At 31.3% G+C, this 20,648-nt stretch overlaps 1 protein-coding gene across 1 annotated transcript; it reads right to left on the bottom strand.

Annotated features, from left to right (window-relative positions):
* Positions 1–7,035: 7,035 nt before the first annotated feature.
* LOC127098638 (trafficking protein particle complex II-specific subunit 120 homolog) lies at positions 7,036–14,302 on the bottom strand. Its single transcript, XM_051037283.1, has 10 exons — positions 13,764–14,302; positions 13,378–13,584; positions 13,023–13,205; positions 11,693–11,796; positions 11,474–11,533; positions 10,665–10,953; positions 9,964–10,259; positions 8,958–9,805; positions 7,576–8,514; positions 7,036–7,499 (listed from the first exon to the last, which is right to left on the bottom strand). Exons 1-10 carry the CDS (start codon positions 14,172–14,174, stop codon positions 7,279–7,281), a joined length of 3,558 nt encoding a protein of 1,185 aa, XP_050893240.1. The 5' UTR covers positions 14,175–14,302; the 3' UTR covers positions 7,036–7,278.
* Between the last annotated feature and the right edge of the window lie 6,346 nt (positions 14,303–20,648).

Raw genomic sequence — 20,648 nt, 5'->3', positions numbered from 1 at the left:
GTAAATATTTAATCAAATTAGTACTTTTCCTTCTTGTTTTGTTTATGGCTAGGATAAATACCTATATTTTGTTTTGTTGTTAGCTTTGATGAAATATATATATATATATATATATATATATATATATATATATATATATATATATATAAAAAAAGAATTAAATGTACAATTTTTAAAATGATATTTTATATTTAGTTTTTTAAAGATGTACTCTTAAGACATAGATAATGTTTTTTATATATTATTTCCTCATATGTTTTTAGGTTACTTTATTCATGTTGGTAGAACTACATTACATTAGATTATATTTAAATTAATTTAATCGAATGAAATTTTATATTGTTTGATTGATTAAAAGTAGATGAAATGGAGTATATGTTGCATTATTTACTTTTATTATTTTTATCCTTCAACTTGAGTGAGAATCAGTTGGGCCGAGATAGTTTAATCAAACTCATGTTTGGTTTGTCAAAAAAACTGAAGTCTAAGTCTGATATGTAGTTTTTCTTAGGCTTATTTTTAGGCTTGAGTTTGGTCTTTTCGAAAGCCTTGTTATCCTGTTAGTCTACATAAAAGCTTGTTTATTTTAGACATGTGTAAATAAGCAATTCAAATCATGTTTAAATAGACTAACAAACTAAAGACCAACGGGATTAAAAGTTTGTTTGTATTAACTTATTTTAACTTACCTATTAGCATAAGTTTTGTGAGACTATTTGTTCAAGAGAGCTTATGAAAACAACTTATGACATTGTTCATAAGGTATTTTCATCTTATTTTCATAACTTCTCCAACATAACCAAGTTTTATTTATATATTTTAATTCGAAGTACAAAATATAACATAATGATAATAAAAAAAGTATATACTTTTTTAAATAGATCGGCCTGATAGACTTAAAAGGTTTTTTTATGGTCCGAAACTTATCATTTTTAACTAAAGAAACTTATAAAAAAAGTCGGACCTGACATAGGCATGTGTAGGCTAAGTCGTAGGCCCCTATTAATCGGTCTGACCTATTACCACTCCTAAGTAAGATAACAATTTTATTTCATTTCCAAAAAATATAATGTTCTTCTTTTAATAGAAAAGCAAAATCTTATATTAATAAAAATATAAAATAATGGTTTACAAAAAAAACAAAGAGCACCACTAGTGCTCAAGCGCAACAAATAAAGCAAAAGAATCAATAGTCGAAATCACGACTAAAACCAGCAGAAAAATACAATACACAAATAGAAAAAGGGATGAAAAACAAGTCGGCCAAAACAAAGATCAAAACTACCCAAAAACCTCGGGCTTAAACAAATCTTCATAAAGAGATAGTTGAAAGGGGGTATACACAACCACATACATAAAAGGAAAAGATGACAGTTAGCCACCAACTTAACCCTAAGAGTAATCCATGTGAACGGGTCTCGCTCCCGGTTTAACAAAGAAGTGATAAAATCTGAAGCGTGAGCATGAACCCACTTCCACACTAAGCTAATAATTATAGACATCCATTGATTAATTATCAATCTTTTTCGACAAAAAATAACTTTGTTACGCATTTTCCAAAATGTCTAGACCACTGAATTCCAGATCGAGATCGGACCTAAAGATTGTTGTTTATCTTGACCTAGACCCTGAAACAACCCAAACAGACCTAAGATCGACTGTGACAAAGACCCTGGTGGCCTCACCAACCTAAAAACTCTATATCAAATAGCTAAAGCAACCTCACACAATACAAAAATGAGTCACCTACTCTTGCCCAACATACACCCCCACGCCCCACATTACTATAGTCAGACACTATATGACTTACTTACTCTCCAAATACTCCATCTCTTCTAAACCCTGTAAAGACCCCTTAAAACCTTGACTTACCTACTCTCCAAATACTCTGTCGAAGCCAATAGACTGTCATAAGCTGACCTAACCGAAAACCCCTAGTTGGATCAGGTTTTCAAATCAAGGTATCTTCCTGGTCAACCCTAACCACGCATGAAATGAGACCAAGTAACTCCTCCAAAATCTCTTCCTCTTAAACATGGAAGGAACGACTCCACACAAAGTTCCATACCCAAACACTCTCTCCCGACAACCTAAAGAATCCACCACGTGAGACTTTTTCTCTAAAATATTAAGAAATAACCACTCAAAAGCCTCATACAAAGGAATTGACCTGACCTAGACGTCAAGCCAAAACCTGGTCTTCATATCGTCCCCGACTACCTTGAGATAGGAGGAGGTGAACCAATCTGCCTCCTAATCAGTGGGAGACCCAAACACTTCTCCACAAATGAGACACCCTTTTAAGACCATCATCCATACCCCCTATGGGAGGCTAAACTTTGATAACCATACCTTTCTAATGTAATATCTCTCCAAATGGAAGGAAAATCCAAAAGAACCTTCTACCTTCACATACTTAGCAAGGCAATATTACCAATCTAAGATCCTTCACCCCTAAACCACCATCCCTTTTAGCTTTAAAAACCTCCTCCCACTTAACTCAGACAACATTTACTCCGCCTTTGGAGCCTTCCCAAAGAAACCTCCTCTGCATACCAACCAACTTCTGTCAGAGCGAAACTAACATATTCATAAGAGACAGAAAGAACACAAAGACTGAATTTAACACTAAGTTCAACAAGAACGCCATATATCCTAAATTCATAAATATGTTCCTCCAAGAAGTTAATCTCTTAGAAACTAACTTCACAAGAGGATCACAAGTCCCATTCTTTCTCGGACTCGCATCCACCATAAGCCTTAAATACTTAAACGGGGGGACCCCCTAACCATGAAGATACTCCCCCCTAACCATGAAGATACTCCTGAGCCCAATCCAAAAACGACATTCCCACATGAACGCTATACAGGCAACTCTTGCCAAAATTGACTTTGAGGTCCGAAGCAAGCTCAAAAATTCTAAGGACCGCCTTGTCATTTAGGAGATTTTGAACTGACAGAACCCCGACCAACATTATATCATTGGCATATTAAAAATGAGTCACCTCTAACCCCTATAAACCCTTCAAAAACACCATTTGAGACCGTCTTTTTCAAGGAACCACTAAAACCCTCTACCACAAGAAGAAACAAGAAATTGGCTAAAGGATCTCCTTATCTCAGACCCTTTTGGATACAAATCTCTTATGTTGGACATCCATTCACTAAGATAGAAAGACTCCCTGAAAAATCACATCCATTAATCCACGACTTCCACCTACCATCAAACTTAAATCTTCGAAGCATATAATTAGAAAAAGACCAATTGATAGAGCCATAAGCCTTCTCGAAATCAAATTAAACATAAAAAATTCTCTCTTAGATACCTTTGCAAAATCAAGGACCTCATTAAGCGCATACACTCCATCCAACAACAGCCATTCACTAGGACAAAGATACTCCCTAAAAAACACAAGCTCTAATCCACGCCCTTCACTTATCATCAAAATCGAATTTCTAAAGTATACTGACATAGTCATAATCTACGTCTTATTTAGCCCCTTAAAAATAATATCATTTTTATTTCACCTCGCTTCATTCCACTCTGCATAATTTTATCTTGTTCTGTATCATTTGTCTTAAAATATTTAAACGTGATCTAAATATTCTTCAATTGAGCTCCAAAAGTTAATAAAGAAATACGCATATATCTTTATATTTTTTGTATTTTTAACTCTGAATATTTTTTTTAAGAAAATCACTAGCCTAAAAAACCTTAATATTTGTTACACTCTAAATTAGAATGGTGGGTACACCTCTAAAAAATACCTTATTTCCTTTCTCCTAACATGCATACATTATGAATGGTACGAAAGAAAGACAAAAGGGAGATTCATAGACCTTTCTACTAACATGCATACATTATAATGGTACAAAAGAAAGACAAAAGGGAGATTCATAGACCAAATATCATTGTTATATAAGTGAATTCTCATTTATTCCTATAAGTGTCTTTTTTGCAAAATTAACTTTCTTATAGGAATATTCTGTTTTGTAAAATTATTTTTTTTAAAACTAATATTGACTTATAAAGATTCTATTATTTTAAATTTATAAAATTATTTTTTTTAAAATTAATCTTGTAAAATTATTATTTTTTAATTAACTTTGTCATATGAAAATGATAAGGTTAATTTAAAAAATAATAATTTTATAGAATTTAAAATAATATAATCTTTGTATGATAAGATTAATTTTATAAAAAATAATTTCACCGAATTTAAAATAAGATAATCTTTATATGACAATGGTAATTTTACAAAGTTATAGATGAATAAATCAGAATTCATCTATATAACATAGATAAAATGGTATTAATCAAAATATTAAAAAGAGAAATATTATTTCTACACCAAAAATTATAATTTATACCGTACTTTCATACGGTTTTATTATTTTATTATATTTAATTATTATTTTTTATTTTTTAATACAAATAAATAATTGTTTTTGCTTTATTTTAGAAAGTATAGCTATACGGTGTAAGATTTTTTTTTTTTAAGAATAGCAATCCTCTATTAAAAATATTTCATTTTTTTTTATCTATTAGCTTAATGACTAAATTTTTACTTTATACAAATAAGTGAGACGTAGTAGGTTTAAACTTTCTCCTTCCTATCAAATGAATTTCATTAATATCACATTTCTTTTTTATTGAAATAGCACAAAAATAGAATAGATAGATTAAAAGCATTTGAGGCTCATCTTTCTTCTTTTTAAGTGAAGTGTGAAGAAAGTATAAATTTTCCAATAAAATTAACCTTTTTTTTCTTTGTGATCGTTCTCTCTCCACTCAATAATATGTTTCAACTTTCAATCCACGAATGTTTTTGCATCAAATTCAAATCATCAAACAATTTACATTTCAATTTGCAACTTTATTTTATTATTTTATTTTACTTTATCCATTTCAAAAAATGTATTCTAGTTAATGTATTTTTTTATTTAATAAATGTATTTAATAAGTAAAATAATAATAAATTAATTAATTTAAATCCTTTAAATTAATTATTTAAATTCAAAACATGAGTTACTATAACATAATTTAATGAATTAAGTTTGATAATATTTTTTCTTTAAAAATTTTTTTGTACTTTTATAATAATTAACAATTACTTTTTTTATATTTTTCTCTTCCTTCTTTTATAAGATCAATACTTTAAATTTTTTTATTTTTTTATCTCTTTCTCTTTTCTCAAATGATTAGAATGCTAAAGTGACCTAATTTCCAATGTTACTGGTCTCTATTATTATAATCTCACTTTATTATGCTACTTTTAAATAATATATATTTATAATCCCTTTAATAACACCTATATGATTAGATAGTTGAATTGTGTATAATTTTTTATTGAGTTTTGTTAACAAGTGTCATACCAGCATTGATTGAAAAATCAATTAAAAAATTGTCTTATATTGTTATTGATGGTTAATTTAATTGATAAAGATTTAAGTCTTTAAACACTTGTTAATTTAATTTTTTTTACACTGTTAATTTAATATTTTTAAAAATGGTTTCTTTAACTATTATGATATAAGATGTAACATTATAGTCACAAACGGTTTGTCTAATTATTTGCCTCATTACTTAGTTATAAATTTTCCCTTCACCTTAAACTGTGTCACCTTAAATCACAATGATTATTATATTTCTTTCAAGTAATCATCAACAACTAAGAAAGCAATTGATAATTTAATTTAATATATAGTAAAATAAAAAAACCTTGAAAAGTCCTTGCTGGCACTATTAATATTAATTAATTAACTTAAAGAAAACTGAATGATAAAGCTCCAAGCTTGAGTTCATTTTTATCATCAAACAGAACAATGTAATAAAGAGCATAAGCTTTTCAGTCATCTACTAAAGTGAAGGTAGGAAACTGAATTGTTAAAACTTACGGTTTAATATTCAATTAGTTTAATTTATTAAATTTACGATCAAACTATTTATTAAATAAATTAATAATTTAAAATTAAATTTTATAAATATATCACATATAATAATATATTCACAACTTAATAAAATAAATATTTTAAAAATTTATTACAAATTTAATACAATAATAATACATATAATAAATCTACAATTTATTTTGAGATTCATTTAAAAATGAATAATGAAATCAAATTAAAAAATTATATTAAATTAAGTTAAACTAATTAAAACCAAAATTAAAATAATAAAATATAATAATTAAAATAAAGTTCAAATAATTAAAAATACCAAAATTAAATAGGATAAAATACAAAAAAAAATATAATATATTTTATTAGAAAAAACGAATTTGAGTTGAATTATGCCAATAAATTTTAATTGATAATAATAAATAATATTAACTAGAATGAACACATAAAAGTTTGTATGGATTGTAAAAAAACATAAAAGTTTGTATGGTTGTAAAAAAATAGAAAAAAAAAATTTGATTGAAAATGTATGATAACTTTTTTTATATTAATATTATTAAAAAAATGTTAATTTGATATATTCTTTGAATCAGACTGTTTTACAAAATGGTTCTGATTCCTTAGTTCGAATGATTGATTCCTATTCACTCCAATTTTTAAAACATTTGGTGCAAGCATGAAAGAGTGGCCATGTTCAAGGTACTGCTTTGACATGAATGCCGTGTAAGCTTTTGCAACCTGATTCAGACCCTCTTGTTGGTCAAATCATAACCTAATAATTACCCGAGTTACAAATTGTGTGTAATGAAAAACAACTAATTTAATTCTCTAAAAGAAATATTTAAGACACTAACATTAATCTTAATTGGTCACATCTTAATACTTAATACGTTGTTATTTGGGTTCAACATCATTTTCATAAGAGATGCTAGCATAAAAGCTTAAGCTATTCAGTTCAAACATGATAAAGGTGAAGTGTTCATGATTAAAAGAAGGGCTTTAAATCCTCATGAATTCAAATCCTGCTTTGAATAGTTTAACTAGGTATCTGAGACAATGAGATTTGGTACATCTTGTATTTTCATGTGGTAGAATAAATAAAATTATGATTCTTTTTAACAAACATCAATATGTCCAAAAATAAACAAATTTCAAAACCACTATCTCATCATAGTACAATCCACATGATTTACAGACAAAACCCCCAAGTTATTTCTTCTGTTGAACTCTTAAATTGGAAAGTAAACTTCCGGGTTTCAACAAGAACCCAAGGAGCATTCCCGCGTGTAACTTAATGACAGCACTCTAGATAATCCAATGAAATCTACACATTTTAGAATACAAAGTTAACATAACATTTAAGGAGAAAATTTGTCATGCATTCCCAAGGACACGAAGGTGATATGGTGGTCCACGACAAAAAATAGGCTCAGCAGCTGAAGTTGCCTTAGCACGAGCCCGGAGGATGTCATTCGCATCATCGATCACTGCTGCGGCAAGTAGCGTATACTCTCCTGGGACAAGGAAATGCAGGCAGAAAGAATGATTGATTTGTTGAAGTGGAGGAATTTCAATGGTAATATCACTCAGAACTCCTGGAAAAAAATACAACGTTTAGAGATCCATAGAATGCCTTTCAATTACAGAAAGCAGGTGAAAATTGAATAATACCGGTCCACAGAACAGTTGATTTGGTACCATCTACACAGTTTTCCCCAGCTACATCTCTGCATGTAATGTTAAGATTCATTTTGATCATATCCTTTGTGTTATTACGGACCACAGCTACCATTGGTGTCATTTCATGTGCAAGGACAGAACTTTTGGAAGCAGGGGATTCAAGTAAAACAGATTCTTTGACAGGATCGGGATTATTTGATTCAACACCATCTCTAACAAGCCTGAAGCCAAATGTCAGTGGATCTGGCAGCAACACGTCCATGATTGATGTCTGTAGAGCAGCCTGGATAGCATCCTTGATATTTAACTCTCCGGAGCTATTGCGTCCTGAGTGCCAATGAACCTTAATCCTAGATACAAGATTCCTGATACAAGCATTGAGTTCGGCTTTGCTGCTCTTTTCAGAGAATGATGCAGTTCTTCCTCCACCAACCCCATCTGTTTGAGTGTCCTTTGTTAAAAAGGAATCATCAAGGACAGGTAATTTAAAATGCTCAAGAGGCACAAGAACCCTTGCTGAGCAATCTCTATCAATTCTTGTTTTAGGATAGCCATATTCAGTAGCATCCTGGTCAGCTAAATGATTGTCTTCGTTACTGTTCTCCAGTTTGACAGAGACATTGATTTCAAACACAACATCAGTTGGATTAGACAGCTCAAGTTCGAGAAAACGCAGTCCCCAGCTTCCTCTGAAAGGATCGATTTTCACCAATCTGTCTATTTTCGACTCCGAGTTAACATGTTCTCCGGTGGGACTATTACTTACATCATCAAACTTAGGAAGACTTTCACTAACATGAGCAGGAAATTCCATTGAAAGCAGCTGAGCCTTCACAAAAGACAAACCCTGCAAAACACAAATCTGCAGAGGAACAACAAGGCGTCTACCGGGGGATACAGCGTTTGGATCTTCAGATGTTTTCAGTGGACCTGAAATAAATGTGGAAAGAGCCTTAATGCCAGATATAAAAGAACTCTGCACAAGTTACTAATGGTACTCAGCAGCACAAGAAACCACCAAATGACAATGACAGAAATCTAAAAATCCATGTTATTGCAAATGTTAAGAATGCCAGAATTCAACATAATATGGGAGCTGCATAAGGAACCTTATCAAATAGGCATATTTCAACTATTTAAGATGATATTCGATTAAATGCAAGAGAAAAATGATAGTGTCTAACAAAGGGGGGAGATAAAGACATGGAAAAATTGAAAAGGGGGCAAATCAAGCTGCACAAGGTAGTAAATGAGTAAAACATTATAATCCACAACAAAATGTTGGATCTGAATGTAATCCAATGAAAGGCCTGCAGACTGAACTTCTAAATTCATCATGAAAGAAGAAAATATTGTTATCTTGAAGACTGTACCAGCGTAGTGGATCAATAGCGATGGGCAACTTCCATCTTTGGAATGCCTCGTATTATCAGCGTCTGCCACGCTAACCTGCCAGGCTCGCAAAGTCACAGGGAATGTCACTTCTGCTCCAGGCTTTAGAGGGAGGCGGGATTTTAATGTTTCAGAAGAATATGAAATTACGGAATCTTGATTTTTCCCTGACAATGATATATGTGCTTGCTCAATAGGAACTGTGCCTGCATTAGCCAGGCTTATCCACACATCACGAATTTCGCCTTCATACAAAATGATGGCCCCATCACCTCCAACAACATGTGATATCAGCAATGGAAGTGGCGGTACTACAGAAATACTTGGAACAGATACATTCTTCAACTTTGGAGATCCACAGCATCGGAAAGGGTCAGAAAGGACGAGCCCTTGTGCAGCCCCAAGAAGCAGATTATCAACCTCTCTAAACAGGTGTTCAGTAATAACACCAAAGCAATGAACAATGCACCCAGGAATTGTAACTGGCCCCACTGATGTTGGAATGCCAGATAAGGTAATCACTTTTGAAGAATTTGGTAGAAGGCTTATGCTCACAGGAAAAGCATCAAAATTTCCTGAATGCACAGACAGATAGATGCTATCGACTCTTAAATCAAAGCCACATGGGTTTGCCAATTCCACTAAAACCTGGATCGGCTCTCCAACAATCCAAACAAGCTCTTGCTTCTTGATATTATTTGTATCTCCTTTACTGAATGGCGTGTAAATGAAAGGGCCCGAAGGAGCAGAACCCACCCACCAGTCTTCTCTAGCAGGATTACGTTTTACAATGTCCATTTGTCTTTGGTGGACAGGAAAGGAATGCACCCTGAAATTTAACAATTAAATTGCTTATTGTATTAGCTCTCCAAAATCAATTTAATTGACCAAATTAGCATTTGAAAATTTGGACCTAAAAGGAAAGATGAAAGAATATGACTTGGTCAGAATGAATTGCAGGGAAAAATTCTGTATCCCAATAAATACCTTATAAAAGGTAAAGCAGGATCAGCACAACGAGTCCCTGGTGGTAGCCTCTCAGACGAATTTGAAAGTGCATTAGCAAGGCCATTTTGCCCAGCAGGAGTTATTAGAGGATAGTAGGACCTAAGTAGTCGTGCCGCTGCACTCCATGCAGTTAGAGGGTCTCCGGCACGAACTGCAGAGAGCAGAATTTCTCTTAATACAACCATCTGGATGGTACTCCATTGAGACTCAAACAATGAGACAACTGATTGGTGATGTATTTTCCCACCATCGGCTTTATCTGATCCAATTCCCTTCTGTGAAGAAGCAACGGTTTAAGTTACATTATTATAACTGGAAAAGTTCAAGCAGAACAAAGAAAAATAAGAGAAGCGGCAACAGTTTACTATCTTAGCAACTAATAATTTCTAGGTTAAAAAAAACGTGACATCAAAATCATCTCTCCAAGCCATAAAATGATTATATTAGAAACAAAAGAAAGGTCATGGGCATTTCAAGCAGCCAAAGAAATAAGGTGTTTTGATGGGTGAGGCATATACACTCACATTATGAAGAGAATGATCTGAGATTAAAAAAAGCGTGACATCAAAATCATCTCTCCAAGCCATAAAATGATTATATTAGAAACAAAAGAAAGGTCGTGGGCATTTCAAGCAGCCAGAGAAATAAGGTGTTTTGATGGGTGAGGCATATACACTCACATTATGAAGAGAATGATCTGAGATTGATGATTTACTTTGAACATGATAAGCTTTTGTGGTCATTGCCAAAACTTGCATCGCACTAATTGCAGCCAGCCTATTTTCTTGCTGCAAATATAACTGAGCAACCTGCCTTGAAAAGAAGGCGGCTTTTCTCTGGTATCCAAGACTGCCATACAAACGAGCTATTTCAATGTATAGTATGAGTCTATCACTTGCATCAATTAGAGATTTAGCACCATCTGCAGCTGTGGTCAACAACTCTACCACCTCCTTGGCCAGCTCTCTCCTGTTGATTAAAAGAACTCAGCCATAATTGCTTTGAAAATAATAAAAGTGAAACGTATTGCTTGATATACCATAAATTCTTCTTGATAACAAACTAGTATAGATATTCCAAATCTCGTGTATACCAACTGTTTTGAGTAAACAGAAGCATGAAATTTAAAAACTCAAACTAGTATAGATATTCCAAATCTCGTGTATACCAACTGTTTTGAGTAAACAGAAGCATGAAATTTAAAAACTCGTGAAGCACCGTTCAATTGAAATGCTGGTCTAACTTTGAATCATAATGGCTTAGACCCGGTGCATATATTGAAGAATCTGATAGAGACTTGGGTATTATTAGGTGACCAAGTCCCACGCCGAGTAGTGTGGTGTGGAATGCTTAGTGGAGTACTTAAGTGACTTGGTTCTTCCCCCTTGATAGCTACTTCTAAGAATACTAAAGTTAATTGAATTATATATTCATAATGGGCATCAATATGGCACATTTATAATATTACAAAGCACAGCAAAGAAAGTACCTGCAAAGGAACCTCGCTAATTTCAAAGTAGCTTCAAGTTCAAAAGTTATGGGAGAAACTCTGCACAAAATAAATAAAAACACTTGGGATTAACAAATAGAAATTGGAATAATCAGCACGAGGTGTAAATACAGAAGAGTAATATAACTACGGAAAGCACAGTTAAGCAATAGGCGTCGGAGAAATTGATTAATGGAGGCTCAAAGGATAACTTCTTACCGCTGAGTATTATCTTGTGACTTCTTATAATTCAAGATGACGCTATTATAACGATATCTAACTTCATCCTCCAAGGCTGAATCTTTCTGGCCCCTTCGGTCAATCTGAAACCATAAAAATGAAAAGAAAGAAATAATCAGAGATAGAGATGTGATGTGTCATGTGAGTGTAGACAAGAGACAATGTTGACTTTCCAGGACAATTATGGTCTTCAGATGACTCATATCTATACTCCTATGCCATGCGACAAGCACTGCCACTACTCTCATTTTATAGAAAAACCAACTCTTTTACTACAGATACCATGCAATACCAGAAAATTGCCTATACAATGAATCAATAACAAATTATATATGCCATGCAATATTTTACCAAGTTCAATTAATTTCGGCCTAATCCCCATGCCCTTGCACTAATAACTATAAGTCTATAACCACAATCTAAAGCAAAATAAAAAATGAAGACAAGATCCATATGACAGTCATATGAACATATAATCTGTCCCTTTTAAGAACCGAGATCTTGCTTAATTGGAGCAAAAATTAGGGGAGAAAGATTTTGAACATTGGAGCAAAAATTAGGGGAGAGAGAATTGGTACTCTAGCCTACTAGTCCATGCTTTCTAAATATATAATATATGAAATAAGTATTTGTCCATACATTGTGTGCAAGTAGAAAAACAATTAAGCACTACAACAACCAGTTAACTTAAGTAAATAGACAAATCAAAAAACCACTACAACCACACGCCTCAATCCATTCCAATTTAAAAATGCAAAACAAATCACCAGAGAAAAACAATATTTAGCATATATTTGGGTAAGTATTTGACAATCGTGATCAAGAATGAAAATAATTTTGTGAATTTGAGTTTAAAATGGAGTGATTTATGCTAAAAATGTTTTCACTAAAAAATTCAAGTTTGAAATGCAACTTGGTGTAAGGTTTTAACTTAATGCAAAAGTTAATCTTTGTCATTTCTACTCAAACCAAAGTTTGGAAGCAAGACAAATTTTGATTGAAAGTAACCACGCGTTTAGATGTTTACTGCAATCACATTTGATAAGAGAGAGAAAACCCTCTACCATGAACTCAAACACACACTTCGGATACAATCACAGATGGGGTTCACAGAACCCATAGTGAAGAGAAGTTTCTACATATCCTCGCATGATTCACTAAGTCGAATGAAAAACACAACACGTGTGGATTGCCTAACCATACAATCCACAATCTTTAATTATGTTGGATTGTCCGATGCCTATTCAAATTTAAATCAAACTGAGAATGAAAGAGCGAAAAGAAAAGGAGAAAATAAATAAAAATATACCAGCAAGGCACAAACACTACCCTCCAATGCTCCAGCATACCAGAAGTAATCCCCAGTCAACCTCCCAAGTTCTAATGCAGTAGAATAATGAGCATTAGCATCAACAGGAGAACCTGCCAGCAAGCAGTAATCACCAATGGTCTTTTGAGCACGCCCAAGTCTCCTCTTTTTGGCCTTGATAACCTGCATTCCACACACAAAAATATCAATCAAATTGAACTTAACCACAACAAGAACACAGACCGAAAAAATCAAAATCCACATCACACCATCACCACAAAAATAGTACTATTAAAAAAATATATAAAACAACAATAATAATAATCATGATTCATGACACCTAAAACATGAACACCTCCTCTGAGCTGAGACTAGCTTGAGAATCCAATGGCGTCTTGAGAATAGTTCCAGAAGATTCCGCTTGAAGAACCCATTTCTCAAACTCCATAAGCAAAGAAGCAGCTACTTCTTGCATCATAGTATTCAAATGAAACTCTAACGTTGCACGATCCGCAGGAGGAAACAATCTCAAATTTCCACCTCTCTTACTTCCCTCCTCAAGCTACAATTAAAAAAGCAACACAAATAATATAAGAATTTTCTTTTTCTATCCATTTCTAACCAAAATCTCCACACAAAAAAAGTGAGAAACTAAATAAGAATAATTCCTATTTTGATCCATTTCTCATGGAAATTAAATTACCAAAAATAGTGAAAATATAAATGAAAATAAGAAAGTACCTGTGAATCGTTAGGGTAAAAGGCGAAGCATCGTTCAACGAGCGAGGAAGGATTAGATTTATACGAATTCGCGAATTGATCGACGACGGCGTTGAGATCCGGCGAGGAAGGACAGTGAACAATGCCGATGACAGCGAGGGTTTTACGGTGAGATTGAAAATCCTCCCATGGACTCGGAGTAGCACCGCCGAGAACGAATTTGAAGCGGAGAGTACCGGAATCCCAAGGTTGATGTGCGAACGGCGATTTCTGGTGCTCAGTATAGAAGGAACTGATCGCGGAGAGAGGGATCGTGTGGAGCGGGAGTAGCATGGAGTAATAGTCTCGCAGTACGTTCGGCGGTACAGTTCCGATCGGAATTACGGCGACTTGGATCATGGATGATCCTTCGATGCTTACCTCCGGTTCCATGGTGATGCACCGTACGGTACCGGTTGGTTACTTCTCTTTTATCAACACTCACTCACTGGACTCTTTCTGGTTATGTTAAACAAGATCTAGAAAATGTAAAATGATGGAAATGAAAGGAAAGTCAACAATTTTTTTGGGTAATTAAATGTAAACTATTTTTTTATTGAATTGTTGTTAAATTATAATTTAAAACTAGCAAATGGTTGACCAAAAAATTTCAAGAGAATTGAATAATATCTTTTTAGTAAGAGAGTAAAAATTTCAAATGGACTAAATACGTACTAAGTCCCTTCATTTAAGTGTTTTTTTTAGTTTTGATATTTGTATTTTTTATTTTACAACAAATTTTTAAATAAATTTATTTATAAATTAGAGTTCAATGCATTTTTATCTCCTATTGATAGTTTTTAACTATTATATTTTAAAAATTAATTTTTTTATCCTTTAATTTTATAATTTTTAGTATTTTATTAAGGGTAATGCTAACTTATGTCCTTGGGGCACAAGTTAAGAGATAAATATAGAAACAATATCTTGGAAATTGTGTATTGAATTTATTAGAAAGTTATAATTAATAATTTTATTTATTTTTTTAATACAAATTTTTTATTTATGAGTTTCTTAACATGTGCCCTTGGGGCACAAGTTAGCATTATCCTTTTATTAATTTTGTTTCAATTTTGAAAACATAACAATAATAGTTAGAACAAAATAATTATTTTTAATGAATTGATTATGATAATTTATTTATTGATATTTTAAATTATTAAATTAATTAATTATTAATATTTATAATTATATTGAATCGGTCCCTCTATTATATTTTATTTTTGTTTTGATAATCTCATTTTAAAAATCATAATTTTGATTATATTTTTTAATTTTCGTATTGCATTTTAGTTCTAAAAAGGAATCAAAATTATAATTTTAGTGTCATTATTAATAGGTGGTATTTTATTTTTATTTTTAAACAGATTTGGTCCTTATCCCAAATTTTAGTCTAAGTTGTAAAAAGAATTAATAGGTGGCATTTTTTTATTATATGTCGTGATATTTATTATTTTTTTATTATCCAATTCATTGTGTAATTAAATTTAAATTTATAATTATTATTATTATTATTAATATTACTCCCTTCGTTTTGTTTAATTGTCGTTTTCAAAATTTAAAATAATATTATTTTATCAAAATTAGGGGTGGCAATTGGATCCATTAAGACAAAATTCATCCAATCAATCCATCAAAAAATTCATTCAATTCATCTCCTACCTAAAAATTAAGCTAATGGATTGAATTAAATTCATCCATTTATAAGCATGGATTATCCGATCCATCCAATACATTTGAATTATCTAATGAATTCTTTTATCTAATTTTAAAAAATAAATTTTTTCAAATATTAATTTTTTTTTTGAAAAATAAAAATAAATTTTCTTTTTCGAAAAAAAATCAATTTCTTTTTTAAAAAAAAAATTGAAAATACAAAAAATCGATTTTTTCCAAAAATTTAAAAATCATTTTTTTTTAAAATACCAAAATTTGATTTTATTTTCGAAATATTTATTTTTTTATGAATATAAAAAAATGATTTTTAAATTATTTTTTTCAAAAATACAAAAATATTTTTTTTTTTGAAAAAAAAATGGATGGATGCATCCACTAAAAATATGATAATTGATGAATTGGATGGATTTTATTCTTAATTGATGGATTGGATTGGATATTTTTTATAAAAAATTAGTGGGTTGTTAATGGACTAATGGATTGTTTTGATCCATCCATTAACGATTCAATTCATATCCAACCAATCCATCCATTTTGCCACCCATAATCAAAATTGTCCTTAATTATTTACTGAAGAGAGAGAAATAGTTAAATAAAATAATAAATAATTAAATCATAATAGTAAAAGTTATTAACTTTTTTAGTATAAGCAAATAGTTAGTAATTTTTAAAAAATGTAAATTTGAATGAAGGTCCATCTCTCTAACCCACATTGCCTAACTTTTTACCCACATTGTCAAACTTTTTAATCCCCAAGTAGCAATGGGGTAGTATTTGATCATTTGTTCCACTTAATTTAAGTGTTTATATAGCATATATAAACAAATTCAAATATTAGTACGTGGGTTAGAGAGATGGGTCCCAATTTACATTTTTTTTAAATAGTATTAATTTTAATTATTATTATAATTATAAATTTAAATTTAATTTAATTATAAAATAACTTTGAATGATTAAAAAATTTATCATGTCACATCATCAAAAAAGTGTCACCTATTAAAAAATTATACCTCTAAGATAGTGCATGTAAGATATGTGTTTATAGAGTTTGACCATACAGGCCACAACCTGAGGTCAGAGGTCAAGGAGGTTGAGATGGAGTTGCCCGAGGTATAGGCGCCTAAGACGTAAGTGTCTGAGATGTAGGAAACGAAGGTCGAGGTATATCCATGATGTCCACTTATCCACTTATGACACATTTCTATTATGACACATTTTTATTATGTTATTATAGGGAGCATGTGGTAAAAGATATACGAAAGGAAAATGTATGATATCTCTCTTATGTATTGAATTATATTTCATTATAATTTATGTTGCTTTTAATTAATTTTATTATTATTAGTTATGTGTTGGATACCTGAAATGCATCAATAACTAGAAAAAAAAATCACCTTTAAGACTCGTGAAAATGACTAGTTCACTGATGTCATTCAAGGCAGTCGACTAATCGACCTTGCCAGCACTCACTTTAGCATACTTGAATGTGGATTGCTAATAACTTTCTCAAAGAGGTAGCACAATAAGACGAATGTATTCCACCTTTTAGTTAAGGAGATGAGAATAACACTTGAGGACGTATCATGTCTTATGCATCTCCTTATGTATTCCACCTTTTAGTTAAGGAGGTGAGAATAACACTTGAGGACGTATCATGTCTTATGCATCTCCTTATACATAGACGTCTCTTTCATCATACAATAATTATTAAAGATGAATGATCATATTTTTTTGCTAGAGTTCCTCTATAAAAAGTTTTAAAAAATATCAAGGGGCTCATGCACATTTCAACTTTCTCAAAAAGGAGTTTCATAAATACATGTTAATTATTAGTATCACAAAGGAGGAGGGTGACATTCTCGAAGCTCGTATTTCTAATGAACTCGACCATTTACCCATACAAGAACACCACTTAGGACCAGGGCCGGTCCTCTGCAAGTGTTGTAGCACACGGGCCCAAATTTTGATTTTTTTTTATAAATATTAATAAAAATAAATAAAATATTATAAAAAAACTCAATAATTGAAAAAATATTATGATAAAAACTCAATACATACAAAAATTTAGATTGATCAAAACTCAAAATAATTATAATTAAATTATTTTTTTATTAATACATAATTGTATTTTTGATATATTTTTTTAAATTATTATAATTATATTTTTATTTTTAATTTGGGTCCATTTTTGAAATTAGAACGGGGCCTCCGAGATGATTGGGTCGGTCCTACTTAGGACCACCTAGTATTTATCTAGTTTTAAGAGATCTAAAAATGATGGATGACTAAATTTGAGGGACTATAACACTAGATTTCTTGCAGGATGAGTTAAATGTTACGACGAAAAACAGAATGAAGCAAACAACAAAATATATGATATTGATTTAGGTGACATTTCCACATAATGATTTAATTAACTATTCAAAATAAACTATTATGCCATGTTGCTTATTTATTACTAGCTTACATTGACGAAGGCATTGAACTATCACGAGATTAAAGGTATTAGTGGACGGGAGTTTGACTGGGGGTACACGAAGATGAACCTCATGTCAATGTCTTCATTTTGACGAAGGGATACCCTACTACATATCCATATAGAGAATGCCTAATTTTCCTAATAACGGAGGATATGATGTTCGAGAGCTAAACCTTTCACGTAGTCAAACACTTGTTGGATGACATATGCTTCTTTTCTGGTTGGATTAGATGCATATCATGCAGTGTTTGAAAACCTAGATAAATGAATATTATGCCACTATGGGTATATGCAGTATATTCTCAAACATATTGTTATTTATACTCAACATATTATGAGTTCATCCTAGATTGATTAGAGGTATATTAAGTACTTGGACTATATTTTGTCCCATGAGGACTGAAACGCCTAGATCCTCCTTCGTTGGAAAACTATACCAGGATACACTGGGTGGTATTGAAGGATATCACATCCCTACATGATTCTCACGTCGGCGGGTCGGACACTTATATCAACTAAAGAATAAGCCATTATATAATAGGTAGATAAGGGTGACAGTGTGGGTATTGGTCCCTACGCGCAAATTTAAGACATCGTTATCATGTTACTCTCCTATGGGAATGTACATGAGGGATCAAATGTCGACACGATTGTCCAGAGGATTTTAAGGGAGCCAAAGTTTTATTGTTGATGAATAGGATGAAGGTGAGGGTCATTTATTCATGTGCGAGCCAATATGATACCTTTTTAAGGATTGTTTCGTTTTACAATTGTATTTTTGTGTACAATATTATCGTGTAGTCGACTTCACATGTTACATTATATATGATTTGGATATTTTTTGTTCAATTTTTTAAATGCTTTTTATGTTATTATTTATGTTGTGTAATTTAATTGTGTTACTGTTGAAGAAATGAACTATGACATTGTACCAGGTAATTTCATATTCTATAATATGAACTAATGGTAATGGATTTTCAGCAGAGTGTTAATTAAATAATTTGAACTCGTGTTTAGCTTTTTCTTTTGGCATAATCCATATTCTAAATATGAAACATGTTGAATTCTTTTGTGTGGTATAGATTGCACCGATATTTTATACTTACTAGAATGCATAGGAACTTGTATAAAATGATGTGTTTGGTTCATTAGCAACTCACATCATAAAAATAATGAAATCTTTTTACCATACTCAATAAGAACAAACTCTTACACGTATGAAATTTACTATAATAAGAGGACTCGTCCTTATTTATTTGGGGTCAAGATCGATGTTACAGTATCTAATTTGAACCATCAATTGGACCAAAATAATATTTTTTTTAACCACTACGACACAATAATGATGTATAATGTAGAGTATCATCGTCCGCTCAACGATGATGATGGATGTGTTTAGTTCACCAACATACAACTTTAAAATGACAATGATGTAAGAGTCGTGTTCTCAGTATTCGGTTAGTGTAGTACAAAGGAACCAATCAAGTTAGATATTACCTTGGTCATATTAGTTTGTGTTATTTGTTAAAGTTTCATTTGTCTCAGTATATTTGATGAGATCATGACGTGCATGGATTAGCCCAGTGAAGATGTAACAAGTTTGTTTAATTTATAATGTGATATTGTTTGTATTTAATTGATCAATTTGATTATTCACACTTTATTAATGGTGTTTTACATGTAACATGGTGATAGATTTCACGTGGGTTAATGAAGTGTTCTATTTCGCCATGTTTGCCCATAAATTCAACCATTTTGGACTCTAAAATATGGAGGCCTTAAAAACACACTATGGATTTTAGAATCACAAAGACATCTTTATCAATTCTAGTGTTTTTTAGATTCGAATGGTGGAAAAAATCGCCATGGGTTGTAAATAAGCAAGAGCACTTTTCAAACAAACATTATTTATTTATTAACTTATTTATTTTTTAATAATAATAATAATAATAATAATAATAATTATTATTATTATTATTATTATTATTATTATTATTATTAACTACTATTACGAGGAAACTTGAGTGTAATGCCTTGTTGATCATATATATCTCCAATTAGATCATTACATGTGTATTTTTTTCACAAAAATTACAATAAATAAACTGTTATGACAATTTTTCGATAACGAAGGATTGTCTTCTCGGATTTACACCGCTAAACCTCAAAACATCCTTTCACTCCAAGAGCGTAACATTGTTTTAGAATCTTCCTTGTATTATACTTTGTTTTGTTTATTAAAACACAAATTGATATTTTATTTACAATTTTCATCCATAGTATGTAGTGTCAAAAAAGTATCTATCAATATCAAACAAATTTAATTGGGGAAGTATATTAAATTTTCCGTGTATAGTTAGTGAAGGAAAACAAAGTGTGAGGTAGTTCTAGGTGATCAAGTCACTTGGCAACTCATAAGGTGACTTTGTCCTTTTCATGGAATAATATAATTTTTTGATAACTCTATTTTTGTTAATTATTTAATTTTTATGTGTCATACAAGTTTTACCTCGAAGAATAAAGCATATGAAAGATCATAATATGATTAATACATACTGTGCGCTAAACCTAAGTCTTTTGTCTTTAGTTTTTACCTCATTTCCAATTGTTAAATTTAGAGTTTGTTAGTAGTTTATTTTGTACATCTAATTCACTTACTTATAGTTTGTTTTCTGTTTTAAGGTTGTGTAAAACATCTACTTAATGTTCAA

This window comes from Lathyrus oleraceus, chromosome 6, assembly GCF_024323335.1.
Source record: "Lathyrus oleraceus cultivar Zhongwan6 chromosome 6, CAAS_Psat_ZW6_1.0, whole genome shotgun sequence".
NCBI classification, from domain to species: Eukaryota; Viridiplantae; Streptophyta; class Magnoliopsida; order Fabales; family Fabaceae; genus Lathyrus; species Lathyrus oleraceus.
This window is presented reverse-complemented; position numbering and strand designations above follow the sequence as displayed.